The sequence below is a fragment of the Miscanthus floridulus genome, chromosome 6, assembly GCF_019320115.1.
Source record: "Miscanthus floridulus cultivar M001 chromosome 6, ASM1932011v1, whole genome shotgun sequence".
Taxonomy (NCBI): domain Eukaryota; kingdom Viridiplantae; phylum Streptophyta; class Magnoliopsida; order Poales; family Poaceae; genus Miscanthus; species Miscanthus floridulus.
Window position 1 is genome coordinate 110125472 of NC_089585.1, and position 26320 is coordinate 110151791.

Below are 26320 nucleotides of genomic sequence, written 5' to 3' on the forward strand. Positions count from 1 at the left end.
CGCCGGTACCTGCAAATACCTTTTGATGCCTAGTGGTATGTGAGGAGCTGCGCTATGTTCACCCGGTATGGCAAATCCTGGAGCCCATACTGCGATCGATGTCCAGAGACACGTGGGGGGCTTACCGTATGGGAGTTTTAGCGGCCCCTACAATACTGTAGGGGGAGATGTCGGCGCCTATAACATTGTTTGTGTCAGGGTGGCTGTAGAGCACTGTTTCGTGCAGGGGTGGTCCCTGGTACAGTGATTTTGACTTGTGAGCCTTGTCTTGCCTTTCTCCGCACGTCTTCTGGTTCCTTCCGAACGGGGTGCCCCCGGTCGGATGGCTCCAGTCGGCTCTGAGTGCGCCGGTCGGAGAAGAGCGGTGAGCAGGGTTCCCTACGGGCCCCGGTCGCGGGGTCGGAGTTGTGGGGTCGGAGTCACGGTGTCAGAGTAGGAAGCAGCATTTTGGGCCAGTCCTTCCGATTGGAGAGACCGCTCAGAGACGGCTGGTGCCCGAAACGAGTGCTCCGGTCGGAGAGGTGGGCCGAAGAAGTTGACGAGTGGGTGCTTGTTCTTTTGGGTAGACCTTCCGGTCGGCGATCGGACTGCCCTCCCGGTCCGTTGTGTTTTAGACTCTTGGGCCGAGCCCGGGCGTGGAAGCCGGTCCCCGAGGGACCCCGGGTTTATGAACCCGACACAAACAGATTTTGTATTGTGCCTAATCTTAATACCAAGGCTGATTTGGTACCCGATTCAATTTCAACACCTCCAATATTCACATCCAAACAAACCTAGGAAATTTCACTCATTTTTAGCAACTTGTCTCTTACCATGTGTTTAGCTACGGAGACTATAAAATTGGGGACATATTGATCCCCTTTTATTTGGTGTTTAGTTTGGGGTGTACGAGGACATAACGGTCACTAGAGGGAAATATTTTCTTCAAATGAGGGATGCCTTCCACTTATGCGTTGGGTTGACTCGTGCAACAGAGGCATCCCTCAAGTAGAATGTCACATACTCAAAAATAAGGGATGAGTATATTCCATCCCATCTCATCACAAGCCAAAAGCGCATGCTTAATTTTTCGCTCATAACTTTCTCTCTATGTCGAGATCCGGGAGATCAGAATGTTGTTTCAGGGTATCCAAGGTACACATTTGCAAGATGGTCTTATATAGAACGTGTATGCGCACTTTTGAAATGGAAGACGCCAAATTTAGCTTTATATCTTTCATTGCCGGTTGATGATTGCTAATAGTGTGTTTGGCTTGGTTTCTCCCTAACTGCTCTGGCCCACATCTAGAATGCAAGCCTCCATTGACAAAAGCTCAGGTGATGCAAAGGCATGGTTGTTCATATGCCGACGTTTAGAGCGTCTGCGCACCAGCACTCTGTTCGCTTGATCGTATCAGCCATGATACAGTGTTTTTCTCTCACAATAAAACATCATCAACCGGCTTATAAGCCACAGAAACAATTAAGCGAATAGGGTGAAGGATGGGCTGTTTGGTCTCCAGGTGGGGATACAAGGTAAAAAAAAACAATTGGAAGCACAGATATTTGGTTGACTGCAAACAACAAAATCTAAAATGGACAATTAGAGGAATGATGTATCTAAGGCCCTCCATATTGTGCGCTTCGAGTGGTGCTAAGAGAAGAGGGAGACGGTTGCATACGTAGTTGCATCGGTGTCAACCAATGCTTAGGAAATAAAATAATATTTTGTCGACCATCAGTTCACCTTAGCCGTCTCACATCTCACCTGTGCGCGCGTCTTGTTGCTTCCATTTTTTTTTCTCTTACTGGGTGGGCCCCTGCGGCTTGTGAAGAGCGATGCAAAAAGTTAGATGTAGGACCTTTTTTTTCTTAGCACTACTGCTGTACTACATCACAGTGGAGGGCAGGTATACGGTAATACCCACTTCCACTCATCATGTTTGTGTACTTCCTGTGTTTTTAACTCAGAAAGGAAAGAAAAAAAAAAGGCAGGAGAAAGTTAAACACAGCAAACTAGGCGGTCAGATTAAGATCGTGGAGGTTACTTGGAAGAAAATGGCATTTTGTTCTAGGCATGTTTCCCTTAATTATTAGCTAGAAAATTGAAGTTTTACGTCGGCTAGACATTGCAACATTATGTGCAAGTTAAGTTGATCCATTGATTATTCTAGCATTCAAACAGGGGACTAGGAATTCCAGATCAGTCGAATCGGAGCAGACATGCCTTCAGCCCTCCGCCCCAAATTCCCAAAAAATGCTACAGTACCTACCACATCGAATGTTTGCGGCCCATGCATGGAGCATTAAATGTAGACGGAAAAAAACTAATTGCACAGTTTGGTGGGAAATTGCGAGACGAACGTTTTGAGCCTAATTAGTCCATAATTGAACACTAATTGCCAAATAAAAACGAAAGTGCTACGGTAGCCCCAACTTTCTGAAACTAAACACACCGTCAATACCTCTATAGCAAAAAACCATGAACGCGCTCATCAAGGGACAACACATTCAACAAGACCTTTGTTCGAGTTTGTAAGCGCCCCGCGCAAAACCAAATGTACCTTGATTTATCAGGCCTTGGGAGGCCAATGAATGAATGAAAATGGCCAGGTGGGGGATTCTCTTCCCTTCGGTCGACTTATCCAAAAAAAAAACATTCAACAAAGCGCAGGGATGTGTATGTACACGCCAGGCGCATGGCCCCTTGCCCCTGGACCAAGCGGTAGATTCAGGTAAAAGATGTCTAGAAGCGCATATTGAGAAAGGGGCATGCGAAGCCTGCCTGGCCATTGGAGAGCAGCTCGAGTTCCATGCTGACATCGACTCCTTCTACGCCATTGGAAGGTTCCACGGGGCCAGTGAACGTTCCATTTCCATGCCTGGCCCTTCTTTCTCGTGGTTCGACACTCGTGTCGTCCACGATGCAGCTGGCCCCGGTTAGAGATTGCTAAAAGACTCTTTCACAGGGCAATTTGGATTGGCTATAGATTCCCAACAGGACCTCAGTCCCTTACGCAGTCTGGTTATCGTAAACAAAATGGTGATTAAAAAATTTGCATGAGTAAATAACTTTGTATTTTGAGCTATTGGCACCGGCCACTCGGCCAGCTACGGAGTGGGGCACGGCCGGACAGGCAGCTCGCACTGGCGTTAGAGCTGAGCATCTCAATGCAGTCCTCCAATACAACTCTCCAAATAGAATGGTATTAGGGTAGCCAATATCACTTTCTAGATTTATTAGAGGAGATGCTGCAGCAGTACCCTAATATATCTCTCCCAATATCTATATGAAATGTGGGTCTCACAAGAGTGTAAAAGAAAATATGGCTGAAAAGTGATAGTTGGAATGGTCCCCATGATATTGGGGGAGTTGTATCTCCCCTTTTTTTAAGAGAAGATGAGGGAAATATCGGTGGCCACAAAAAAAAAGAAGAGGTATTGGAGAACTGCTGGAGAAAAAAAAAAGTATAGATATCTCCAATATGACAGTTTTATGGAAATACTGAGAGGTATTGGGAAACTCCTAAAGATGCTCTAAGGTCTCTAGGCACGTCCAATGCTAGCTAACAGCATCTTATGCCCCAGCTGAATTCGCCGGCCCACGCATGCAAGCAAACACTAGGGACGTGTATCCCTCATCGCCGGTAGGGAGATGGATGCTTTTTTTTGTCTGAAGCTTTTGACAGTGCATGGAGCAGCCTTTCTTGCTTTCTATGCTCTCGAAGCAGCTACTTTCCCTCCCCAACGCGTTTTTCACCGGTGGCTTCTGTTTTTTTGTCAGTTGAGACTACCGGCTCCTCTGCAAGAGACTATGAACAACTACGAGACCACCACTCTTGGTGACATGGAGCCTAGACGTCTACATGGATGCTGGGGCAGTACTCCACAGTGTTGCATTGGGGAAGCCCTAAGAGAATGTAATGAAATATTTGTTCAGATGCATAGCAGACAGAAATACGTAATTTTAGAATGGATGGAAGTACTAGCACTGTGTGGCCTGGACAAACATCTTCTTGTATTCTTGAGCTCTTGCTCAACAAATCATAATTACTTTGGTTGTTAACTAACAAAGCTCTCTCTAGAAGAACCTAAATGTTGTAATTACTCCAGTGGTTAATCAACAGATCTCGATAATTCAGAGCTTGACGGCGAGTTTAGTCACAGAAGACCCAGGGTGAGGACTGAGGAGACGTGGCCAAACTAGCCACAACTCTGCGACTGCGACATCAACGCCTTTTGTCAGAGCATCTTCCATTACGATGATATTTTTGGTTGGCCTCCCGCGTTGCCTTTCCCCCAAGAATTGAGACGCCTCTGGCGCACCCAGTGTCCACGTTCCGTCAATTGCCACGAGAAAAATTAACAACTGAACGGCCGAACGCATGATGAGCCGACTAGGCAAACCACCATTTAAGCCGCCCCCCTGTGGCTATAACAACTTGAAAAAGAGCGATTAACCACGCATCGACAACCGGAGGACGCAAGCGCACGAGAGATGGTTGCCAATTCACATTCTGCGTGCTTTATATACTCAATCACACGTCATCAGCCCTCACCATGAAATTCCTCCGGTTTGCACCAACTCAAATAGCGCAGCCACTGCACATCTTCCTCCTCCCCGAGGCACTCTCTCTCCACCACAGGTCAACAAGAAGGCACACTCTCGTGCGTGTCGTCTCATGCCCTTGCCACACCACACGAGCAGGTCTGCCGGTACGGTGTGCGTAAGACATGAACACGTACATGTCTCTCTCCTTGGAGCGCAGCAGCAGCGTGGTCCGCGACGTCGCCACGCCCGCACCTCTGGCCAGTGGTGCCAGTGCCTCGTCGTATCCACGCGCGGGCGCGGGTGCGGGCATGGGCACGTCGCTCTCCCTGGCCAGCGCCGTGGCGGCGGCGCACGGGCACGGCCAGTACCTGCCCCTCAACGAGGACGACTCCCTGGACATGGTCCTCTTCGACGTGCTCCGCGAGGCATCTGGCTCGGCTGCGGCGCCCGCCACCTACCACCCGCCGGCCTCGTCGTTGCCTACGCTGAAGAAGGCGCTCGCTTCCGGCGCTGCCGCGCGCAAGGGCGGCGGCGTCGGTGGCAACAGCAGGGCCGCGCACGCACCGAAGGCGGCCACAACGGGGCGGCACTACCGCGGGGTGAGGCGGCGGCCGTGGGGCAAGTACGCCGCGGAGATCCGTGACCCCGCGCGGCACGGGGCGCGGCTATGGCTCGGCACCTTCGCCACGGCCGAGGAGGCCGCCGCGGCGTACGACCGCGCCGCGTTCCGCATGCGGGGCGCCAAGGCGCTGCTCAACTTCCCGCCGGCGGTCGCGGGCTGCGGGAACGCCGGCGCCGCAACCGCCACGGCGGAGCAGGCTGCTGGGGTGACGGAAGCCAAGTGAACGGCAAATGCGATCTCAAAGGAAACGGGTCATTGGCAGCTGATGACCCCCTGATAGTGAATGTTAGATCTATGCATGCATTAGTCAGTCCGTTGACCAGAGTGGCATGGTAGCGATCGCTCTTCTCGTTGTATGTAAGGACATGCCGTGAACTGTGACGGGTTGAATTTGAGGGGGGATAAGATAGCCATACAACTCCAATGTATCTTTTTGTATTTTGGGATCCTTCAACATTTGGTTTGGGGGCGAACGTGCACGATCTTCGCCCTGTTTGTTTGGGCTGTTTTGGCTTATAAGCCATGGCTGAAAGTACCGTTGACTGGTTTGGTGTGAGAGAAAAATGTTGTTTGTTGGCTGATAAACTATGGCTTATAAGTCAAACAGACCGCTTATTTTTGGATATACGTATATTTATTAATTGTGAATGAATGTATAGAAAGGTCAAGATGAAAACATGAATGCTTAGTTTAATGAAGATTTCTCAGTGTGAACAGATGTTGAGTACAGAATTAGGCAACCAAACACGAAGTGGTTGCATTCTTACCCAGATTTTAAGAACCGAACCGGATTCCAATAGGATGCACTGCCAACTAAACACGCATGAAGATTTCTCAGTGTGAACAGATGTTGAGTCCTGAATGTTCGCTCACGGAATCACGGATAATTTGGTGCGTCGAGAAAGAAACATCTGACGTGATGCCTCGAGATGACCGGTGGTCGTCTGGAACTTGCGGAGAACATAGATGTAACTCTGGCAACTTTTTTTAAACCACAACAAGAATTCAAAATACATTTTCCATAGAACATTCGCCGTGCCATGGCCCACCGTCTGCGTGACATCATGAGTGACGTCATCGTACCACAGGCAACGTGGGAATCCATGCTTCACCCACTTTGACAGGATTTTCTTTTTGAAAAATCTTTGACAGGAAATTTCAGTCCTACCAGTTTTCACCTTCCCATTGCCCAATGTCAGGTCGACAACAGAATGAACTGTCCATAATAACAAAAACATGCAGACTAGTACATCAGAATTCGTCACCAAATTTCGTGGGGTATTTAGAGGCTTTACCTCTCCATTCGTCAGCACAGCACAAATATGCTTGCGCCAGCCTAGGTCAAAAACACAGAAAAAAAATCAGAAACGCAGGGAAAAAAATCTTGTGGTTCATTAATACTTTCGAAGCCTTCGAAGCCCCACTATGCCATCTAGTCACACTCTCTGACTCCTGTTCCATCCAGGAAATTCTAACCGTAGAAGAGTCTGCACCAACCGGGATGACCATGGCACTTAATGCACCAGAGCACATGCCTGAAATCTGTTTACGATACCATGATGTTGACCTGATACCACTTCAGAACTGGAAGCTTAAAAATAACCAGTTGCTTGTTGCCTTGCTACTCCAGTTGTGGATGAATCACATGCATGGAACCCTGACCACATTGGTAGAACAAAAGATTCCTTAGCTTCTGATTATACCACCAAATTCCAGCATGCAGTGTTTTGATGTTTATCCATATAAAGCACTGTTAAAGCTGCGATCATGCTAGGAGATAGGAAATTTGATGACAAGCCTGAGTAGCCAATCTCTTCCCTTAATAAAGTATCCCGTTTCTTGATGGGTTCATAGAGAACCTTGAATACTTGGTCAGCTGATTCAATTTGCATCTGGCGGATTTGATCGTTGGAAATAACCTCACTGGTCCAATCAAATGGGATAGATGCCATGAGGTCCAATTCACATCGTAAAATGAAAACAAAATATTGCTAAAAAAATGGAAACACAATGTGACTACTGAAAACACAGAAGAGGCAATTGTAGTAACAAGCAATAAAGTTAAGGAGCTGAGACACCTGAATGTATGACAGGCCTATAGGCTATGGATGCCAATATTATCTTTGAAAATTTACTACTGGGGGAAATTGGTTCTGTAGCACGATAGAACATCATTTTCAGAAAATACCACTAGAAAATCTCCATCACATCAAATATCACCCAAAGAAAATACTAATCGGGAGATCTTTTCATGTTATTTTCTAAAAATGATGTTCTTTCGATGCTACAAAACCATTTTCTCCTTATTGATCTATACCCATTCATACGCAAAACCTGATCAACTATCAAAATGGGTTCTCTGCCATTTCTAATGGTTCACACTACGACATTACAAGCGGTAGGGAGCCAGTGGCGGATCCAGCAATCTGGCAAGCTTTGGCGGTCGCCAGACCTGCCAGCCGGCTGGAGCCTGCAATCTCTCTCTTTTCTCATTGGTCACCGAAGGAGATCAGCTAGGTTGAAAGCATGAGCTGATGGTGCTCAAGTACATTGGTTTGTGCACCTTTGCATGTCCAAAATAGAAACATATTTGTTTATTAAGACTAGTACTATCTATAACATCACTTTATCAAATTTGTTCGCTGACCAGTGAATTTGCACTCCTATTGAACTGAATAATTTACATGGTTGCCCCCTAACACCGTATCCTGCATGATATGTTTTACAGTGCTTTTTTAGAAACTAGGCAACTACTCCCTCCGACTCTTTTTATCTATCGTTCTCACTTTCCGAGAAGTAAAGCGTACTCAACTTTGACCAAATACATAAAAAAATATATTAATATTTATGATATATAATTAGTATCATTAGATAGATCGTTGAGTCTATTTTCATAATAAATTTATTTGAAAATATAAATATAGCTAATATTTTCTACAAGTTTAGTCAAACTTTAAAAAGTTTGACTAGCACGCTTTCCATGGCGACAGATATTAAGGGACAAAGGGAGTAGATTCCAGCTTGGGGTGTGGATCTGTGGATGGTAGGGCATCCTCAACAGACCACTTAGGTGGATGTGAGAGGCTAAAGAAAATAATATTTTACATTCTCTTTGCATGCAGCAGACCACTCTCTGTGTTATCAGCTCTCACAAATTCTCGATCGACGTAAAATAGCTGGGCGATTTGTTCATCGCTATTTAGTGCTCTCTCTCCTCTATTTCTTTCGCCATATTAGATCATGTCCTACTCAGCAGACTATGTCGTCCATTGTTGGGACGCCTGTAGTTGACAACACCCTACACGAAATGCCAAGCTCTTGCACGTTGCACCTATAGGGATGGATAGCTTTGCCATAGGTGGATTTCAATCCTGAATCCGCCACTGAAGGGAGCAAAACCTGTTTGTTCTATGACATGACTTGTAAAAAAATGATTTAAGAAAAATAGTTCTGACATACAAAAAAATGGAAACTATAATCACTCCAATAAGGAAGCTTAACAAAAGGTAACATACCAATTGTTATTCATTTTCATAAGTGATTGGGTCATAATTAATGTCAAATCCCACATTAACTTCGTAGCAAAGAACCAGAAAAAATTACGATTCCTATCCCACATTTGTATCCTTCTATAATAGGTGGTACTCTAAGCTAGACCATGGGTGCAGAAAAGAAGGCAAAGAAACCCTCAAACTCTCAAACTCTAAATATTGCATATTCCAATTCACTAGAGGAAGTGCATATCAATAGGTTCAGCAACTTTAATGGGCAATTCAGTGAAGGCCCTTGATTGTGATTATTTTGGATAGTAAGATGCTCCTCTTGTACCTCTAGAAAAAAAAATGTCTAGGTTAGAAACATGTTACCTTAATTTTGCAGCTAGATTCTTAGCTGTACAAGCCCGAAATAGGATCTCAGGCACAACAGGAGAATTCAAGAGAATGTTGGGCAGAGAAATAAAGTTTATCTTTTTCCTCAAGTGGATAAAGCATTCTGTAATGAAATGAGCTTGGTAAGCTACCACACAGGGTAGTCTTGCTAACATTAGTTCCATAACAGCTGTACCTGAAGTACATAATGCTGCTCTACTAGCCTGCAAAAGGAAGCATTACCTTCTTAGTTCACTCAAGGGATGCTGAAAGTGCAATCAAATTTGCAGTAGCATCTAGCAATTAACTGCAACAACTAAGTTACGTGATGACAGTTTGCACAGGCAGACCTGGCTGCTTAAGTCAGACACTAAAAGTTAAACCGCGAACCAGGAATTTCTCATTAGCTCTATTTGTTATACTTTACTTGATTGGGTCGAGACGTAACAGATGCTAATGAGGATTAGATAATCTATAATCATACCAACATGTGTACTCCACACATCTCAAGTAGGTCTGAACTAATTGATTGTGAGATACTATGGGTGTGTTTGGTTGGGTGGCCAACCCCTAGCCTGGCTCCCTGGAGCCAATTTTGGTCTGTTTGGTTGTCTGGAAGTGGGCTGGGGTCTGGCTAAGGCCGGCCATCCGTACCCCTTTAGCCTGGCCAGGATTGAACGACCGAATCGGTCGTTCAACTGGAGCCAGGTCCGAGCCAGCCCCCCTGCTCGTTCCCCTCACCCCCGGACGCCCTCACCTCCTGGGCCTCCCGCGCGCCAGATCTCGTCGCCGGAGAAGAACACGAGCAGCCTTGCCGGAGTCGAGGTGCTCCACCCTCCCGCGCCGTGGACCTCCACCCTAGCCAAGAGTCGCCGCGGCATGGACGTCTTCCTCCACCCTCTCTCGCGCGCCAAATCTCGTCGCCGGAGAAGAACGCGAGCACCCTCGCCGGAGTCGAGGTGCTCCACCATGGTGAGGCTGCTCCACCCTCCCGCGCCGTGGACCTCCACCCTCGCCGAGAGTCGCCACGGCGTGGACGTCCTCCTCCACGGCGCTAAGGACGTGCACAGAGTAGAGGCGGCGCCGTGCCGCCAGTGCTCGCCGTGGGGCGCGAACACAAGGTCCCGGAAGCCGTACATTAGGATCTCGGCCGTGCGGAAGTAAGGCCGTGTGCCGAAGGTGCCGTCGTGCTCGCGTATGAGCGCCGTGGCGGCGGCCGGGGAGGAGGCCACCAGCGCGGGTACCTGGCCGAGGCAGAGCCGCATGAGGTTGAGCGCGCCGTGCGTCGCGGCGAGCGCGCGCAGGGCGCGATGGGGGAGAGCACCCGCTTGGTGCAGCCGTGTGTCATCGGTTTGTTGCAAGAACGCAGAGGATGCCCACCACTTGCAAGAACGCAGAGGATGCCCACCACTTGTTCGACAAAATGCCTCATAGGGGTAACCTTACCAATTCAGAGAAGAGGTGACTGTATCAAAACAAACCAGACAACCAAACACACCCTGGGGCTAGCCAAGCTTAAACAGCACAGACAACCAAACAACCAGGGATTGACTTGGTGGGAGCAGGCTAAGGCTGCCCAGGCCAGGATTCTAGCCAGGCTAGAAGTTGGCCAGGAAACCAAACACACCCTATCTGGCCGGTTGGGTTCCAACTCCCAATAGCTATTACTTAATAGCAGCATGTGTATCTTTGAATATGTTGCAATTAACAAACCAATGATCTAACTGGCTGTGGTAGAAAACACACATCTACTTAATTGACAAAGATTCAGGATAATGTGCTGAGCCTTCTGTCCACATTGACAGAAGTAACCGCTATCCATGACATGTCAACAACAAACTGTTCTCAGAGAGCCACTGATAATAACCAACTCTACAACTATAATTAATTTGCTGACATAAATCGACAAAGGATTCAGGTGCCATTTTGGAATGGCAATGACACATCTTCCCCTACTAAAAAAAGGGAGGCTGTGTTTAGAGGAAATGGTAATCTGGCAAGAATACCAGGTAGAGCCTTGTTCTCCACAATCAGCGCTCAAGCACCCCATTGAAACTGCATACCATCGCAGTGACAAAACACAAGGGTTGTCTCTTGTATAAAAAGAGATTGACCTGCATATTACTTTCTGTCCATTATGTAGTTATACTTTCTTATGATCCAGTGTCACAATGTAGATCTGATCTTAATAACAGAATTATTTCATAAATCACCTAAGACAAAATGGACAGAAGCATGCACAATCCACTAACTGCACTAATCAACAGTTGTCTAAATTTCTCTTTTATTTTATTCTTTTATTCCTGTGCAGCCGATAGAAATCAAACATGAAGCTTTTTGAGAATGACTGTGATAATCTAGAATTCAACTGTTAGGAAGGTATGGTTATTCAAAAGATATTCACGTGAAACGAAAAATAAAGGATAGAAACTATGTGAAATATATCGTCAGAATGAAATGGAGCTTGAGAATTAGACTTCAGACGTGAGCTCACACTGAATGCATTGTATCTTTCCTTAAGTGATCCCCCGGGTATCAACACCACTGGAAAAGGTCCTGACTGAACAACCTTTTCAATATAGGTCCTCACATCTCGATGTGGAGCAACTGGGATTACTAATGATAGTTCATTAAATGTTTGTCTTAAGTTCTGCACAGTATGCAAAAAGATCGGAAGCATTCGAACTACCTCCTGCATCCTACTTCCAGGCAACATGGTTATGATTGTGGCACCTAGCAAGGGTGTATTTTTCATTAGAAAGCGGGCATGTATTGACCACACAATCAACAACTGGACATTAAGACTTAGTGCACTAAGACTAAGAAACATTGATACAACTCCATAGAGGTGAATACACGACGTCTTGATATGAACCATTATTGATGAATGCAATTCGATGGTTTTTGCGTCACTCAAAATATAATAATAATATATCTATCATGTTTGCACATAGAACATATAGCTGACTATCATCACCTTTGAATCCACAGTAGCATCAGTTGAAATAAATGGAGCCTTCATGATGGAATATGTACTTCATTTTTTTCAGATTTAGTTATATGTTTCACAATTGAGGTTGAAAATTAATATAAATGTGACCCACAAGTTGTCTAGCTGATTTGAAAGCGCTCCAAAAACAGAACAATTCACAATGATTGCTCCAACAGAACAAATCTAAATAGAAATTTTGTCAACACAGTAGCCTTGAATTTTAATCGAATTGATCAAGCTGCAATACCAACAAAATGGATTTTCATAGCTAAACAGCCTGGGACTAACTGTAGAAAGTAAGTGTGCATGCGATTACTGGCAGTTAGAAACAGCAAGAGTAGTTTACATATTTGAAGTTGCATCATTATCGGACAGCAAGCTTAGCTACTGGAAAACAGTGTCTAGTTCCTTCCAAGGTAGTAAGGTTTAATTCCAAAAGACACTTCAGAAAGAACATATATGGCGCACTAATCTGATAAGTATGAGAGAAAAACAAAAGGCAGAAGGTAGCCATTGGCACTTACAGTCTAGGATCTTGTGCATGTAAAAAGTAGTGGCAAACAAATCATGTGTATGATTACCTGGGGACACCCCATGTTCCAGTCGGAAAGCTTCACAACTTCTTTGATACTTGGACTTGTCAGAGGACAATTCTGCCCCCTATAATTTTTTCCAGATGAGGAGTTAAATTGTAAGTAAAAAAAAACAGTGATCTCATGAGAGCTACAATGGATTGATCTTGAGTCTTGACAATTGAATTACATGATATAAACATTTCCAGTTTACCAGATCAAAATGTTGTCTTTGCAATGAAATAATTTATCACTTGCAAATGACAAAGAATACATCAATACAATGTTCAGTAGTTACTGCATATCAACGGTACATTAGATGAGCACTAATACACTACACACAGGCTTTGCACCCTCTCATCTTTAAAGCTACATTTTACCCTCAATTCACTGTAAGCCATATGACTGCATGTGACTTTCTTGGTTTAATACAAGGTCTTTATGCAAGAAAATATTAACTGGCCACATGGAGAGAGATAAGGTATGAAAAGTGTTTGGGAAAAGATGAAAGAAAGATTTGGATAGAAAAACTTTGAATTGAATAATTCTTTAGGTTAATGTCATTGATGGCTTGATGGTGAGCTAAAGCTACACAGGTCCTTACCATGTTTAGGCCAATCGCATCATCCAATAAGGGGTGGCCCACATAAGTAGCAGGCAACCCATTTAATCTGCATATTTCTTCCTCAAATGGAAGAATACACAACATGTGATCCACAAAATTATGCAATTTAGAGAGCCTGCTTTCACCACCTTTCCAGGCCCAGAATGATGGCGAAACATAATGGATATGCAGAGGACTTTGAACCTTCTGATTGCTTCTGCCTAGACAACAGAAAAATTTTATTCCATATTTGCTGATGAATGAATTAATCAAGAGAAATGCTTCCATTAACACCCTTACATTTCAATTGCTTCAACAGTCGAAAACAAAACCCCTTTGAATCAACTGTAACCACAGCATGAGGTTGAAATAGCATAGCCGCATTTGCAGTATCCTCAATTTTCCTCTGCAGAATTAAAGTGAGTATAATTAATGTCAAGTGCATCATATGAACAGAAAGCAAAGGATGAGGCACACACACATGTAGTACCTTGATACTATATATGTGCGGCAGCAGCTCCCACATGCCCATAATGGCAATTTCTTCCATGGGAAAAAGTGATTGCAAACCTTCCTTGCACATTAATTCACTACATTGACAAAAGAGTATGTATAATGGGGAAAGAAATGAAAGCCCATAAGACCATATTTGAACAAGAACAAATGATAGGATCCACGTTCCAACTTGAAACTGGGATTGGATCAAATTGCAGATGGAGAAGCTAAACAATGCAATTATGCTGAAGAGAGCATTTCATGGGTACAGGGAGCACATGCTAATTTCACACTTTGCCTTCAAATATAAGAATACAGAAGATACCTGATTACAAAAATGACCCTATGAAATTTGATCAGGAAGTATGTGCGTATATAAATGAGATCATAAATTGAAGAATGGTCGAAACTCAACAATAAATCTTTCTTATGATGGAGAAAAGGAAAAGAAACGCAAGTTCAAATGTATGATGTTGTCTTTGATTTATTTGTGTCTTCTAATCTTCTTCATTCTCCTCTTCTAGAGAGAAGAAAATGAATAAATGTTCGCTTTTCTCAAGCAAGGAGTCAGACAATAAAGAAACCAAACCATTTGGGCCAATAGAATCAGGAAGAATGGTGACACCATCCTAGTATCCTTAATGTGCTGAGCCTCAAAGAAATATTGTCTCAACGAGTACCACATGTCAGTATAACAAGAACAAATGAAAATGCAACATATCTATCCCTGCCTGAAAATTAATTAAAATGTTGCATGCCTCTTATCCTGACGTTTTTCATTCACCTCTGCAAGTTCTATGTTTCAAGTGGGAATGGATGCAATCAAACTCTATAGGCTATCCAAAAACTAATAGTGTTTGGTTTGAGGAATGGGTTAGTCCATCATCTTCTCCTTACTTTTTTTTGTTTGGTTTGTGGAATGGAATGGGTTGATGCATCATTACCTCATTCCTCACGACTAATAAATATTATTAGTGTGAGGAATGGAGTCATTCCACCAAATTTGAGGAATGGACTCACAATGCACCACCTCGTCTAGAATGGTTTGATTCCTCAAACCAAACACCCTATAAATGTCGCTTCTACCTTCGTTCTGCTCAATAACTTGGATTGTATAGCATTTATTTGACCGCAACCACAATAGCCACAATTGTTAGATGATCCCCAACGGTGCATAGGTGTGCATTGCACCAATGTGCATTGACATGAGAAATCAAATGTGTGATGTGAACCTCGGTAAAACTTCGGGAGTAAGTAAACCCGAGTTTGAGGCCCTAAATCTTTGACGGTACGAGGTATTGAACCAAAAGACGGACGAGGCAGAACACATACCCGCCAACGCCAGCGAAGCGGACGGGCACAGGGGACAGCGCCCTGAGAGACGCCATGAGTCGCGAAGCGAGCGAGTCGCCGGATACCTCGCCAGCGACCACGAACACCCTGAGCTCCCCATCGCGAGCGGCAGCGTCCACAACCCTACCGTATGAGAGCGCGCGCGCGAGGGGCCTAGGCGGTCGCGCTCGCCGACGCCCCTCGGCTGCGATCCATCGCAGTAGCATCTGCCGCGTCAGAAGAAAGCGGCGCCGGACGGAGTGGAGATTGGAGAATGGCGAATTGGAGAGTCGAAGCCTGGGCGTGGGCGAATGGGCGAAGAAGCCCAACACAAGTCGGCCTACCTGGCCGGGGTGTCTGGCGTGGGCCTTCCGCACACGTCAACTGAAACCCCAAAACCCTCGAGCTGCTGCGCGCGTGGGCTTGCCGCTCCCAACAACGCAAAAATATCACGATCCACGCTTCCCAGCTGCCGTCGCCGCCGCCGCCGCGAACGAGATGGCGGCAGGCCTTTTGCTCCGCGGTCTCCGCTCATCGGCGAGCCAGGCACATATCCACTCTCTTTCCCATGCCTCCTCCCCGTCGGCGCTGGGGTCTTCCCTTCTACGCCGCCTCTACTCCTCTGCGGCGGCGTCAACCGCCGCCTCGGCTGCTTTCACGCCCGGCGGCGTCATGGACCCGTCCCGCATCCGCAACGTGGCGGTGATAGCCCACGTCGACCATGGGAAGACGACGCTCATGGACCGGCTCCTGCGACAGTGCGGGGCCGATATCCCCCACGAGCGCGCCATGGATTCCATCAGCCTTGAGCGCGAGCGCGGCATCACCATTGCCTCCAAGGTAGGTAACACATCTCGCAGGGCCCGTGCTTGCATGCGTGGTTAGTGAGGCTGGAGCTGGGATTCTTATCCTACTACCATTTCGTTGGGCAACTTGCGTGCATCACAACAATGATCTTAACATAATCCGCCTCAGAGGCCATTCTCAATTTTTGATTTCTGTGTCCCATAATTTTGACATGCACTCCTGAGTCCTGAGTAACACTTCGACCTTTAATTGACTTCGTTGTGTTTGAATTCTAATTGGTCAGAGGATGGATGTCAGCATGTCACGACTGATTCAACTACTGTTCTGAAGTGTATACTGTGCTTGATGACTCATGTGGTTCACTTGTATCAATTTACAAATACCTTATGCCCATTTCCATGAGAAACGAAAGTAGCATTTGGCCCAATACTCTTTATTCAACATTACCCGCACTCATGCATCCTTGCAGTGATCACTTAATCCTCGCTTTTTTTTTCCGTCCGATAGCGTGAGTGGACTGTATTAGAAGTTTAGAACTTTCCTATGATCTGTAGTAAGTATATCATTTATTATATGTTAGGCTACTTGTCTTCATGCAACAAATATAAAATCCGATATGCCATCAATCCACATTCTAGAATCAAGAGTGACAAGTTGGTGTGTCGGTGCTGCATAAAGAATTGTTAAGTTGCTATTGGAAACCACTACACTGTGTATAGAAGATTTTGTGTAGATCATTTCTTATTCATTATTCCTGCAATGATTAACTTGCCATCTGATTTCTCTTGTTAATGTGCACACAACATATCATGTTAAATTTGTATACCTAAATTTAGTCTTAATTACCCTGCTTGTTAGAGGCTTAGAGCTGAAATGACACAAAAACTGTTATGTTATCAGCACTTCAATTACAAGGGTCTCATAATTAAAATAGTAATCAGGTATTTATCTGATATTAGGCTGTATATAGATTATAGAATAGGATCTACTAACTGCTCCTTTGCATGTGGATGATACTTAACTTGCTACTGACTGTAGGCTCAGAACATTCTTTCATGATCTTGAAGAGCTTGATTAACAACCATTATGCGGCACTTCCATTTTGTGTCTAGTAAATCAGAAATGAAGAATCTACTCAAGAACTTAGGAAAAAAGGATTAATTGTGTTCCAGTAGTTCTCACTAAATTGAAGTTAATAAAATAATTTCAAACTACAAAGCATTGTATTCCCTTTGTATGTTTAGTAAGATATAGCATTAATCTGACCTGTTGATATGATATGACCGTTTATCCCATTTAAATGGCCGTTTTGCCCGTCTAAGTGGCTGTTTAGCCCGAATAATGGCTAAACGGCAAGTGACCAACTGTTTACCGTTTAGGATAACACTAATGATAAAAGTTTGGCATGCCAGCTAACTTATGTAATATCTCGCGTGCCAAGTTAGTTTTGATGTTTACACCACATGTGCACTCTTTCACCATATGCAAGATTGATTTGAACTAACATCTGCATAGTCTGGTTGATAAACATGCTGGACAAATCACATGCAAATCAGGTGCTCATAATGCACTCTGATTAGCGTACCCTACCCTTATTTCCTATTCCTAAGTTCCTGCACTATAGTGAAGTATTGCTGTATTCCATATAGAGCATGCCATATGAAACCTTTAGCAATACTGCTTGCTGATGTTGGCTACTTTTAGGTCACTTCTGTCTCTTGGAGGGAAAATGAACTCAACATGGTCGATACACCTGGCCACGCTGATTTTGGTGGTGAGGTATGTGGTCCTCATATAATTTTCTATGATTTGGACCAAAATGTAGATTTTGATGTGATGTACAATATGATCGTTGCCAAATTTGTTGCAGGTTGAACGAGTTGTTGGGATGGTGGAAGGAGCTGTCTTGGTTGTTGATGCTGGGGAGGGACCTTTAGCACAAACTAAATTTGTGCTTTCAAAGGCTTTGAAGTATGGCTTGCGCCCAATTCTTCTCCTCAACAAGGTTGATAGGCCTTCAGGTCTGCATCATTATCAGACGTTAACGTTATTTCAGTAGTATTTTCTGATTGCAATGGATCAGGTTAAAGACACAACGAAACGATTTTTCTTTACAGGGAAACCATTTTTAGTGTTCATCATTTTAACTGAAATGCCATTGCACCATTATTTGTACTAGTTTGTTCGAGTAAACTAACTGATAAAGAGTCTTATGGTGAGCATGTACATCTAATTTGTACAGTAATATGACTAAATGCAGACTACATGACATCTGAAGTTAAATGGGTTGAATGATAGGTTGATTTAAATAAGGCAAGGGGAAAACAAGTAGAATGTAGATGCTTTAAGATCCCCCCCACCCCCCACCACCACCACCATCAGGAGCCACTAGAAATAAGTAAATTAAGATGAAATAGTTTTGACCAAAACTTCTAAATATTTGTTTGTTCGCCAAATTTAATTTGGAAGCTGAACTTTATGCAATGTAGACTTCTTTTAATTAGATGAAATGATGCTATCCACAATTGTTTAACTCTCTTATGTTGCATCAACAGTTTCTGAAGAAACCTGCAATGAAGTAGAGAGCTTGGTTTTTGATCTTTTTGCAAACCTTGGTGCTACAGGTCCAGTCCTGCTCTTCAATTTGGTTTCTTTAAAGTTCTTTCTTTTCTTTTTGTGAACTTGTTTTGTTTGGTTTTTGCAGAAGAACAGTTAGATTTCCCAGTTCTTTACGCATCCGCTAAAGAAGGGTGGGCTTCCTTAACTTTCACTAAGAGCCCCCCTGATAATGCAAAGAATATGTCTTCATTGCTCGATTCCATTGTACAGCATGTTCCTTCACCAAAAGCTGATCTTGAGGCTCCATTCCAAATGTTGGTTAGTATGTACTTGAAGAACACCAAAACTTGATTTTGTTTGAGATGAGGGTTGTGTCTGCAATTTCTTTTCTTTCTTTAATTCCATCCTTAGTTATGCATATGGTAGAATCACTGGCCATAGGAGATGTCTTTATTTGTATGAGTTCCACTTGATTTGCAACTAGAAGAATAAACAGGCCTTTCATTCTTACAATATTCGCTTCGATGCCACAGTCCATGGTACCGATTTGCCATCCCATTTACTGTTCACCAGTGGTCTCTATTACTGCTTGGGTTGGTACCTGGTGAGAGGACATCATAAACAAAAGGAGGCTGGCGGGATTTAGGGTAGGTGGAAGGGACGAGGGAAGTACTGTCAAGAGGCACCTAGGATGGCTCATGGCCCACGTTCCAAGCTAGCATCCTACACCTGCCCTCATCAACCCTTGACCTTCATTTATGGCTACCATGTCCCAGTACTGATCCTGAACCCAGTCGCAATATGTTTAAGGAATTGCTCTCTGTTTAAACGAATGAGATTATCAGTAAAGAATAACAGAAGGATAAGTTCTTGCTACACCAAGAGCCTGGTCCCAGGCAGGAATGCTCCCAGTCGAACACATGAAATCTCACTTTGAAGGTAGTAATTCACTTTTCTTTCACAGGTTTCCATGATGGAACGTGATTTTTATCTAGGACGAATACTCACTGGGAGAGTAAGATCTGGAGTTGTCCGTGTTGGTGACAAAGTCCATGGTCTTCGCAGTACAGATGATGGAGTTCAGAAGATTGAAGATGGAAAGGTCTGTCAGAACATTGTGCCCCTTTTCCTTTCAAATTCTGATAATATTATTTTTTCCTTCATTATGTGTTAATATTGTCTTACTGAAAAGCCTCAATGACTTATACAAATTATACTAAATAATCTAGGTTGTCAAACTCATGAAAAAGAAAGGCACAAGTATGGTAACAGTAGAGGCTGCAGGGGCTGGTGATATAATTTCAATGGCAGGATTGGCTGCTCCAGCAATTGGACATACTGTGGCAAATTCAGAGGTAGCACTATATGCTTTGATTGGCCACTTAACCTTGTCAATTGCCTCAAATTTACTTCTACCTCTGGTCATAAAAACATGTCCTTTAGGACAAGGTTTGATCAAACCATAAAAAGTACAAGCATCAATAACACTTGATTATTTAGTTTGGAAACATGTAAAGTGGTTGCTATTTTTAGGTATTGACTGCTCTGCCTACAATTGAGTTGGATCCTCCCACAATATCCATGACATTTGGCGTGAATGATTCACCGTTGGCTGGCCGGGATGGTACTCATGTAAGTACCAAATAACTTCCCTCTACATCGTACTTAATGGTGTTATTATTATTTTTATTTTCTTCTGATCAAACCTTAGTCTTCCATTGGATTTTGTGAACAGAAGATTAAAGAGCTTGCACACTTGTAAAAACAAGAGTATGATATATGAGATAAAATAAGATTTCAGCTTATGTTTATCACATGAACAAAATTATAAAAATCAACTAGACCTAGATGAGCCGTGATTTAATATTTGATTTATGATTACCTTGAGTCCCCTGAAAATTGTTACAGAACAATCAGTGTACCTTATATATTTTGATTGACAAATCAAGTTCATGATGTGGATAGCTTGCATGGAGAGAGAAACATGCTAGTGGGGTTTGCAAATATAAGATATATAGATATAGATATAGATTTGCTCCACCCCTTTACTTAAACTACTAATCAGAACGTAGTTTCTGTCATTGTTATGGACGTGGGCCTTGGCCTTGAGCAGCAGGATGATGCACAGTAGAAGAAGTGCACCGGCCAGCCAACAGAAACTTGCATCCAGGAACTATGTTAGTCGCATTAGTTAGTGGTTAACTAGTTAGTTTGTTAGATGTGCATATCCATCTGTTAGCCTTATCAATCTGTTAGCAGGTGTGCTAGTCTCTACATAAAGAGCACACCATCTGCTTTGTAAACCAAGCAAGAACCCAAAAGAAGCAGTCAGAGCCTCCAGAGGGAGGGAAACTAGCCAGTTCTTTGTGCTATCCCGTCCATATTAGTCATTAATTTGATAACTAAGTCAAGACTTAATGATGCTTCTTGTTGTTTTCCTAAACGGAACACCAGTGATCAGCCTCATTTGGTTAAAGGCATACATCCAATAAGAGCTATTATCAACCAGCTTCACTTGTTGCTCAGTACCGACTAAACATGGACAGTTGGACTGGACTGAACTTGATTAAATATATAGGATGACATTCTAGTATGTCATTTTAAAGCTAGGAATATAAAATTTGTATTTGCTAACAGCGTGTTTGGTTCATGGATTGAGTTTTATCTGACATGAGTTAGTCCAGCATGCAACTAGAATGGGTCCATCTGTCATTTTCTCGGAATGGATCCATTCTGCAGAATCACCTAGCTGTTGGCTTGCGGGAGCACTGTGCAGAGTGTCTTCGTGACTCATAAGTTCAGCTCGCGCTGCAAACCAAACAGCTCAGGGAGGTTCAGTTTCTGGTTCCAATGATTCCATAGAGTCATCACACGAACCAAACATGCTATAAAGGAACACAAAAACAACTGCTCATATGGCTTTACTTTCTATAATTTTGCAGCTAACTGGAGCAAAAATTGGTAACCGCCTGATGGCAGAGGCAGAAACGAATTTGGCTATTAATGTTCTCCCTGGACCATTATCAGAATCTTATGAAGTTCAAGGAAGAGGAGAGCTTCAGTTAGGTCTGGATTGTTGATGAAACCCCACCTATTCTACTGTATAACTGAACTTAAGTTAACTCTTTTGGAAGTTCCCCATACTTTGTTTAATGTGTAATCAAGAATACAAAATGATGATCTGTGTATGTTCCAGGAATATTAATCGAAAACATGCGGCGTGAGGGATTTGAGCTTTCGGTTTCACCTCCAAAAGTGATGTGAGTTGCAATTTTTCACGTAATAGCAAACTATATTCTCTCTGATTGCAGATATAGATCATTTAGGACATTGGCATGGTCTATAATATGACACTTCAACTTACAATTATTTTCAAGTTATACTATCTAATTTAAAATAGAGTTATGTATTATGAAAGTATTTTCCATGATGAATCTAGTGACATCCATGTGTTATCAATTTATTTAACTTTTCATGCATTGATGGATCAGATCAAAGAAGTTTGACTTGATTAGAATCCTAAAATAACCTACATTTCGAATTGGAGTAGCTCGATATCTATTTCTATGTTAGGTTTCTATATTAGATTCTGTGGTTCAAAAAGACCAGCTTTCCTTTCCTTGCTGAGCCTCTTTGGCTAAGTTTGAGTTCCCCTTCTCGCCCTTCTCAGGCTCTGTACAGTTTTTCTGTTGTCTCTTTTGTTTTCCTCTATTAGTTTGTACAGTTGTTCAGTTGTTTCTTATTTTTAATAAAATTCTTACAGCGGGGGCCTCCCCTGCTGTATTTACGGTCAAAAAAAGTAATTCCTTTTTATGGCATGGAACTTCATGTGTCAGCAATTTGCAGCTAGCTTATTCATTTTTTTCCTTGAAATAGGTATAAAACAGAGCGTGGTGAAAGGTTGGAGCCTATTGAAGAAGTGACTGTTGAGGTATAAGAAACTATGGTTGAATCACCTAATTTATCTTTGTTTTCTTCTAATATTAATTCTGAATACCAATGAGATATTGTAGGTGGATGAAGAGCATGTGGGATTCGTCTTGGAAACCATTACACACAGGAAGGGTGAAGTAGTTGACATGGGCCCGGTTCCTGGGACAACTGGAAGAACTCGAATCTTCATGACCTGTCCATCTAGGTCAGTTGTTGGTATTGTGTGCTAATGATTAGTTACACCATAGAACCTAGAAAAGCATGTATGGTATCTGCTGAATAACTGTCTTTAGGCTGTAGCCTAAGTTGTTCATGCTTACGGCATACCTATCCGCCTGTTCCCAGCAGGGTTTACTGAATAACCAATCAGTGTGGGATTCCAGAGTTTCTTTTTCCTTCTGTGGAGTATTAAACCAGTTCTGTTATCGTAGTATCAAATGATCTATTGTGGAATGCAGGGGTTTGGTGGGTGTCAAAGGAATTTTCAGCAGCTTTACACGTGGAACTGGATTTATGCACCGTGCTTTCCAGGGTATGATGCTATATTTTTATTGATAATTCAATTCAGTGCTAACTCACATTCAAGTCTGTAACTGATCTATGCTATTGCTAGAACTTGAAATTACTTTCATCCGAACATGGAGGCAAATAATGAACTGGCTTGCCAATTTACTCATCTGTAGGTTTTAATGATATGTGAGCGCTTAGCAGAGATGTTATTTTTGTGTAGTTAATGTTCTAATGCTCATTGAAAAGTCAGAGATTAAACGTAAGCTCTGAAATGATGAATGAAGATAAATGATCTTATAAGTTGAACATAACTATTAAATGGGGAGGATCCAAATTAACCCTATCTGGAACTTTGTGGTGAAGTGGTAGAGTCTCTCCACAAGATTAAACAAAAGTAGGGCTGTTTAGAAATTCCCTTTCCGACACCCACCATGTGTGGGAGCTTTCAACACTGGATACACACTTTTATGTAACTATAGCTTGCTAGATTTAAGCATTTGTGAATCATGTCACTCTTTTTATCATGGCTAGATGGTAATTGCCCTTATGTTTACACGAGCAATGTGTACAACACATATGCGCAGGTTGTAAATCAGTAACATGATGTTAGTTGTGACATAAGATGAGCATTGAGCAACATTGACTGCTTTGTTTGGCCATTAGTCGAACAAGTTCAAATTCATTTGTACCTTCTGCAATGTGTACCTGAGTCATATCGCATTAATTTGTTTGCATGAGCAAATCAGGTCATTATCATATGAAAATCTGGATGGTGTGGGTGTGTGGGTTTGTAAGGGCTTTTACCCCTTCTTTTTTTTAATATAATGACCCAGCTCTCCTGCGTGTTCAAAACAATTGAATCTTACTAATTGCTGAGGACTAACTAGACTTGATGGTTATTTGACGAATTGACGTGTGGTTTCCTGTGATTGCAGCATATGCTAAATACAGAGGTCCACTTGGCAGTGTCAGAAAGGGAGTTCTGGTAGAGCCATTTTCTTCAACTTCATAATTTTCTATTCTATCATGTCCTCTTTGTTTGCCAAACATGTGTTCAAAGAATTAGAAAGCTAATGAGATACTCCTTTAGCAAATAATTTTGCACAACTGAACAAAAAGGGGTCCTGTTGAATGTTGAATAAAAACAAGACTAAATGTCACTGTGCTGTTCAACTCTGACTCAAACTTCTCTATGTTCATATATAGATATCTGTTGGTAAGGGACTTATCACTTCACATGCCCTTATGAGTTTAGAAGCTCGCGGGATCCTCTTTGTATCTCCTGGAATGGAGGTAACTATAGTACATTTTATTGTGAGCTACTATCTTGGGTAAGAGTTGTACTAACCCCTCTTTCGTCCTCCTGTTTGAAAGGCATATGAAGGCATGATAGTTGGTGAACACTCACGTGACAGTGATCTTGAGGTAAGATGATTAAATACAAATCACGGTCTATTTCTTTTTCTCTTTCCATACTTGAAATCAACGTCCCTTTGGCAGGTGAATCCTGTGAGAACTAAAGAACTTACAAACATCCGAGCCCCGGGAAAGGATGAAAATGTTCGTTTGTCTCCACCTCGATTGGTATGTTCTTTTTCGCTCTTTTACTGAGATATCATGAGAGATGGTGTTTCTTTTCTGTAAAGGAAACACAATACTGCAACGCCTCATCAATTGGTTAATTGTCCACTGTGACTTAGATCAGCCATGCAAATTCTAGAACCTATTATTGCCATATGATATTATGTTCACACATTGGGGTTCGAGATCTGATGAGAGCAGAGGGAAAATGAGGCTTGTTTTTTTTTATTTGTTTGTTTGGTGAAAAGTTTAACATTCCTCTAGCTATCACAAAATCTTAAAAGAAATTGTTGAACCATGCAGATGAGTTTGGAAGAGGCAATTGGATATGTTGCTGCAGATGAGCTTATTGAGGCAAGTATCATAAGTTCTTAATTCTTGAAACAAAGAATCCTATAGAAATTTCAGCTTTTAATTCTATTTTGTAAGGACTGGAACAAATGTACATGGGCATTTCATTCTTCTACAACCACCAAGTCTTGTTCCAATTCTTCTCTCTTGGGTGGTCTCTATAGATCAGAAATCAGATATCCTCCCGGTAACGTTAGTTTCTGGAAGGTTTTGTGGGGTTTATTGACAATATTGGACACACTAAATCTCTAAACCAAATGGAGATCCTGCAGCCTAGGGTAGAATGCAGTATTATTTCTGTGCGGCTATGCAAAATGATCTCTTGCAGCCAGATAGGGTGTGATGTCACCTTTATCAGATAGTGGAAATGAGTATCCCTAGGCACATCAATCGGTGTTACAATTACATACATGTATACAATAGTCAGTGCTAAAACGAAGAAAATATTTAATAAGCTCTTTCATGTATTTTGGAATTAATAGAAGGTAGGTTTGTTTCTTTAACAAAAGTATCATCTGCAGTATTTTGCTAGTTTAGTTTTGGTGATTCCTTGAAAGTGCAGGTGAGTCCAAAGAGGAAATCTAATCACCTAATCTTTATTAAAGAAAGGAGTTCTCTTATTACTCGATTTACAATTTTGTTCCTGAAGCAACTGGCATTTAGTACCAATCTTCTTTATATTGACATTTGAGCCTCATCAGGTTACTCCCAAGGTTGTACGTCTTCGGAAGAAGTACTTGGATTCCACTAAACGTAAGATGATGAAAAACAAGCCCATGGATTAAAACTCCAGAGACACCAACTTACATCAAGCACTGCCAGTACTACTGTATAAGTTATCATCCAAAAGACAGCATTTATGTATAGGTTAGTGTTCAATGTTGAAGAGCAACCAGAGTTCTTCACCAGATAACACATTTTGCCGGCAGTTTCACCCAGGTTTTACGTTCACACAGGATTGGAATGATGTTTCGTGTGGTTGGGTACTAACAGAATAAGCTCATCATAGGAGGTACTGGCGGTAGGATCCACGCTGTAAGCTGGTTATATCTATTTATAGCCTCTTTAACGGTGAATTTTTAAACACCCATAGATATACCTTTGGAAGTTAAAGAAGTGAAAGTGAAAGAAAGGCAGGCCTAGGTATTTTGTTTGAACCGGCTTCTTTGTTGACAATTTTATGAGCATGTGTTGTGAGAAATGCAAGGGAACGAATAAATTTGTAACCTGTAGCGTTGTTACACCAGCATTGATCAATACAGGATGAATTTGCGATTGTCCATACTTTTTTCCCTTTTCTTTCTTTTTTTATTTTTTGGTTAGTGATGGTCTGTTCGAACCGTTTTGTATTTTATCCTGTAACTTAGCATAATGAACAAACTCATGGGGTTAATTTGGTTGTCATTTAAAAGCGTTCGATGTGTCTTTTGATTTGCACAAATTCATCGCATGCTTAATTTGGTTTATGGATATGGATTGGCAAGCGAGAGCAATCTCGCATCTGCTGTCTGCTGTGTTAGTTTTGCTCCGAGCGGTGAGCGGCAGGTAGGACGCCAACAAAT

General features: G+C 42.8%; 3 protein-coding genes across 3 annotated transcripts; 2 read left to right on the plus strand and 1 right to left on the minus strand.

Moving 5' to 3' along the window:
* Positions 1-4415: 4415 nt before the first annotated feature.
* Positions 4416-5717, plus strand: LOC136459022 (pathogenesis-related genes transcriptional activator PTI5-like). The gene has a single exon (XM_066458921.1). It carries the CDS (start codon positions 4714-4716, stop codon positions 5374-5376), a length of 663 nt encoding a protein of 220 aa, XP_066315018.1. The 5' UTR covers positions 4416-4713; the 3' UTR covers positions 5377-5717.
* Positions 5718-6180: 463 nt separating this feature from the next.
* LOC136456568 (probable lipid-A-disaccharide synthase, mitochondrial) lies at positions 6181-15265 on the minus strand. Its single transcript, XM_066456474.1, has 8 exons — positions 15018-15265; positions 13681-13780; positions 13491-13596; positions 13191-13411; positions 12596-12674; positions 11517-11755; positions 9020-9246; positions 6181-7076 (listed from the first exon to the last, which is right to left on the minus strand). The coding sequence occupies exons 1-8, from the start codon at positions 15242-15244 to the stop codon at positions 6851-6853; spliced, it is 1425 nt and encodes a 474-aa protein (XP_066312571.1). The 5' UTR covers positions 15245-15265; the 3' UTR covers positions 6181-6850.
* Positions 15266-15408: 143 nt separating this feature from the next.
* LOC136456567 (uncharacterized) lies at positions 15409-26038 on the plus strand. Its single transcript, XM_066456473.1, has 19 exons — positions 15409-15857; positions 17529-17603; positions 17695-17845; positions 18380-18448; positions 18529-18701; positions 19348-19485; positions 19613-19738; positions 19917-20015; positions 21326-21449; positions 21580-21643; positions 22260-22314; positions 22397-22521; positions 22775-22848; positions 23762-23811; positions 24033-24119; positions 24201-24251; positions 24327-24410; positions 24711-24761; positions 25460-26038. Exons 1-19 carry the CDS (start codon positions 15516-15518, stop codon positions 25541-25543), a joined length of 2022 nt encoding a protein of 673 aa, XP_066312570.1. The 5' UTR covers positions 15409-15515; the 3' UTR covers positions 25544-26038.
* Positions 26039-26320: the final 282 nt, after the last annotated feature.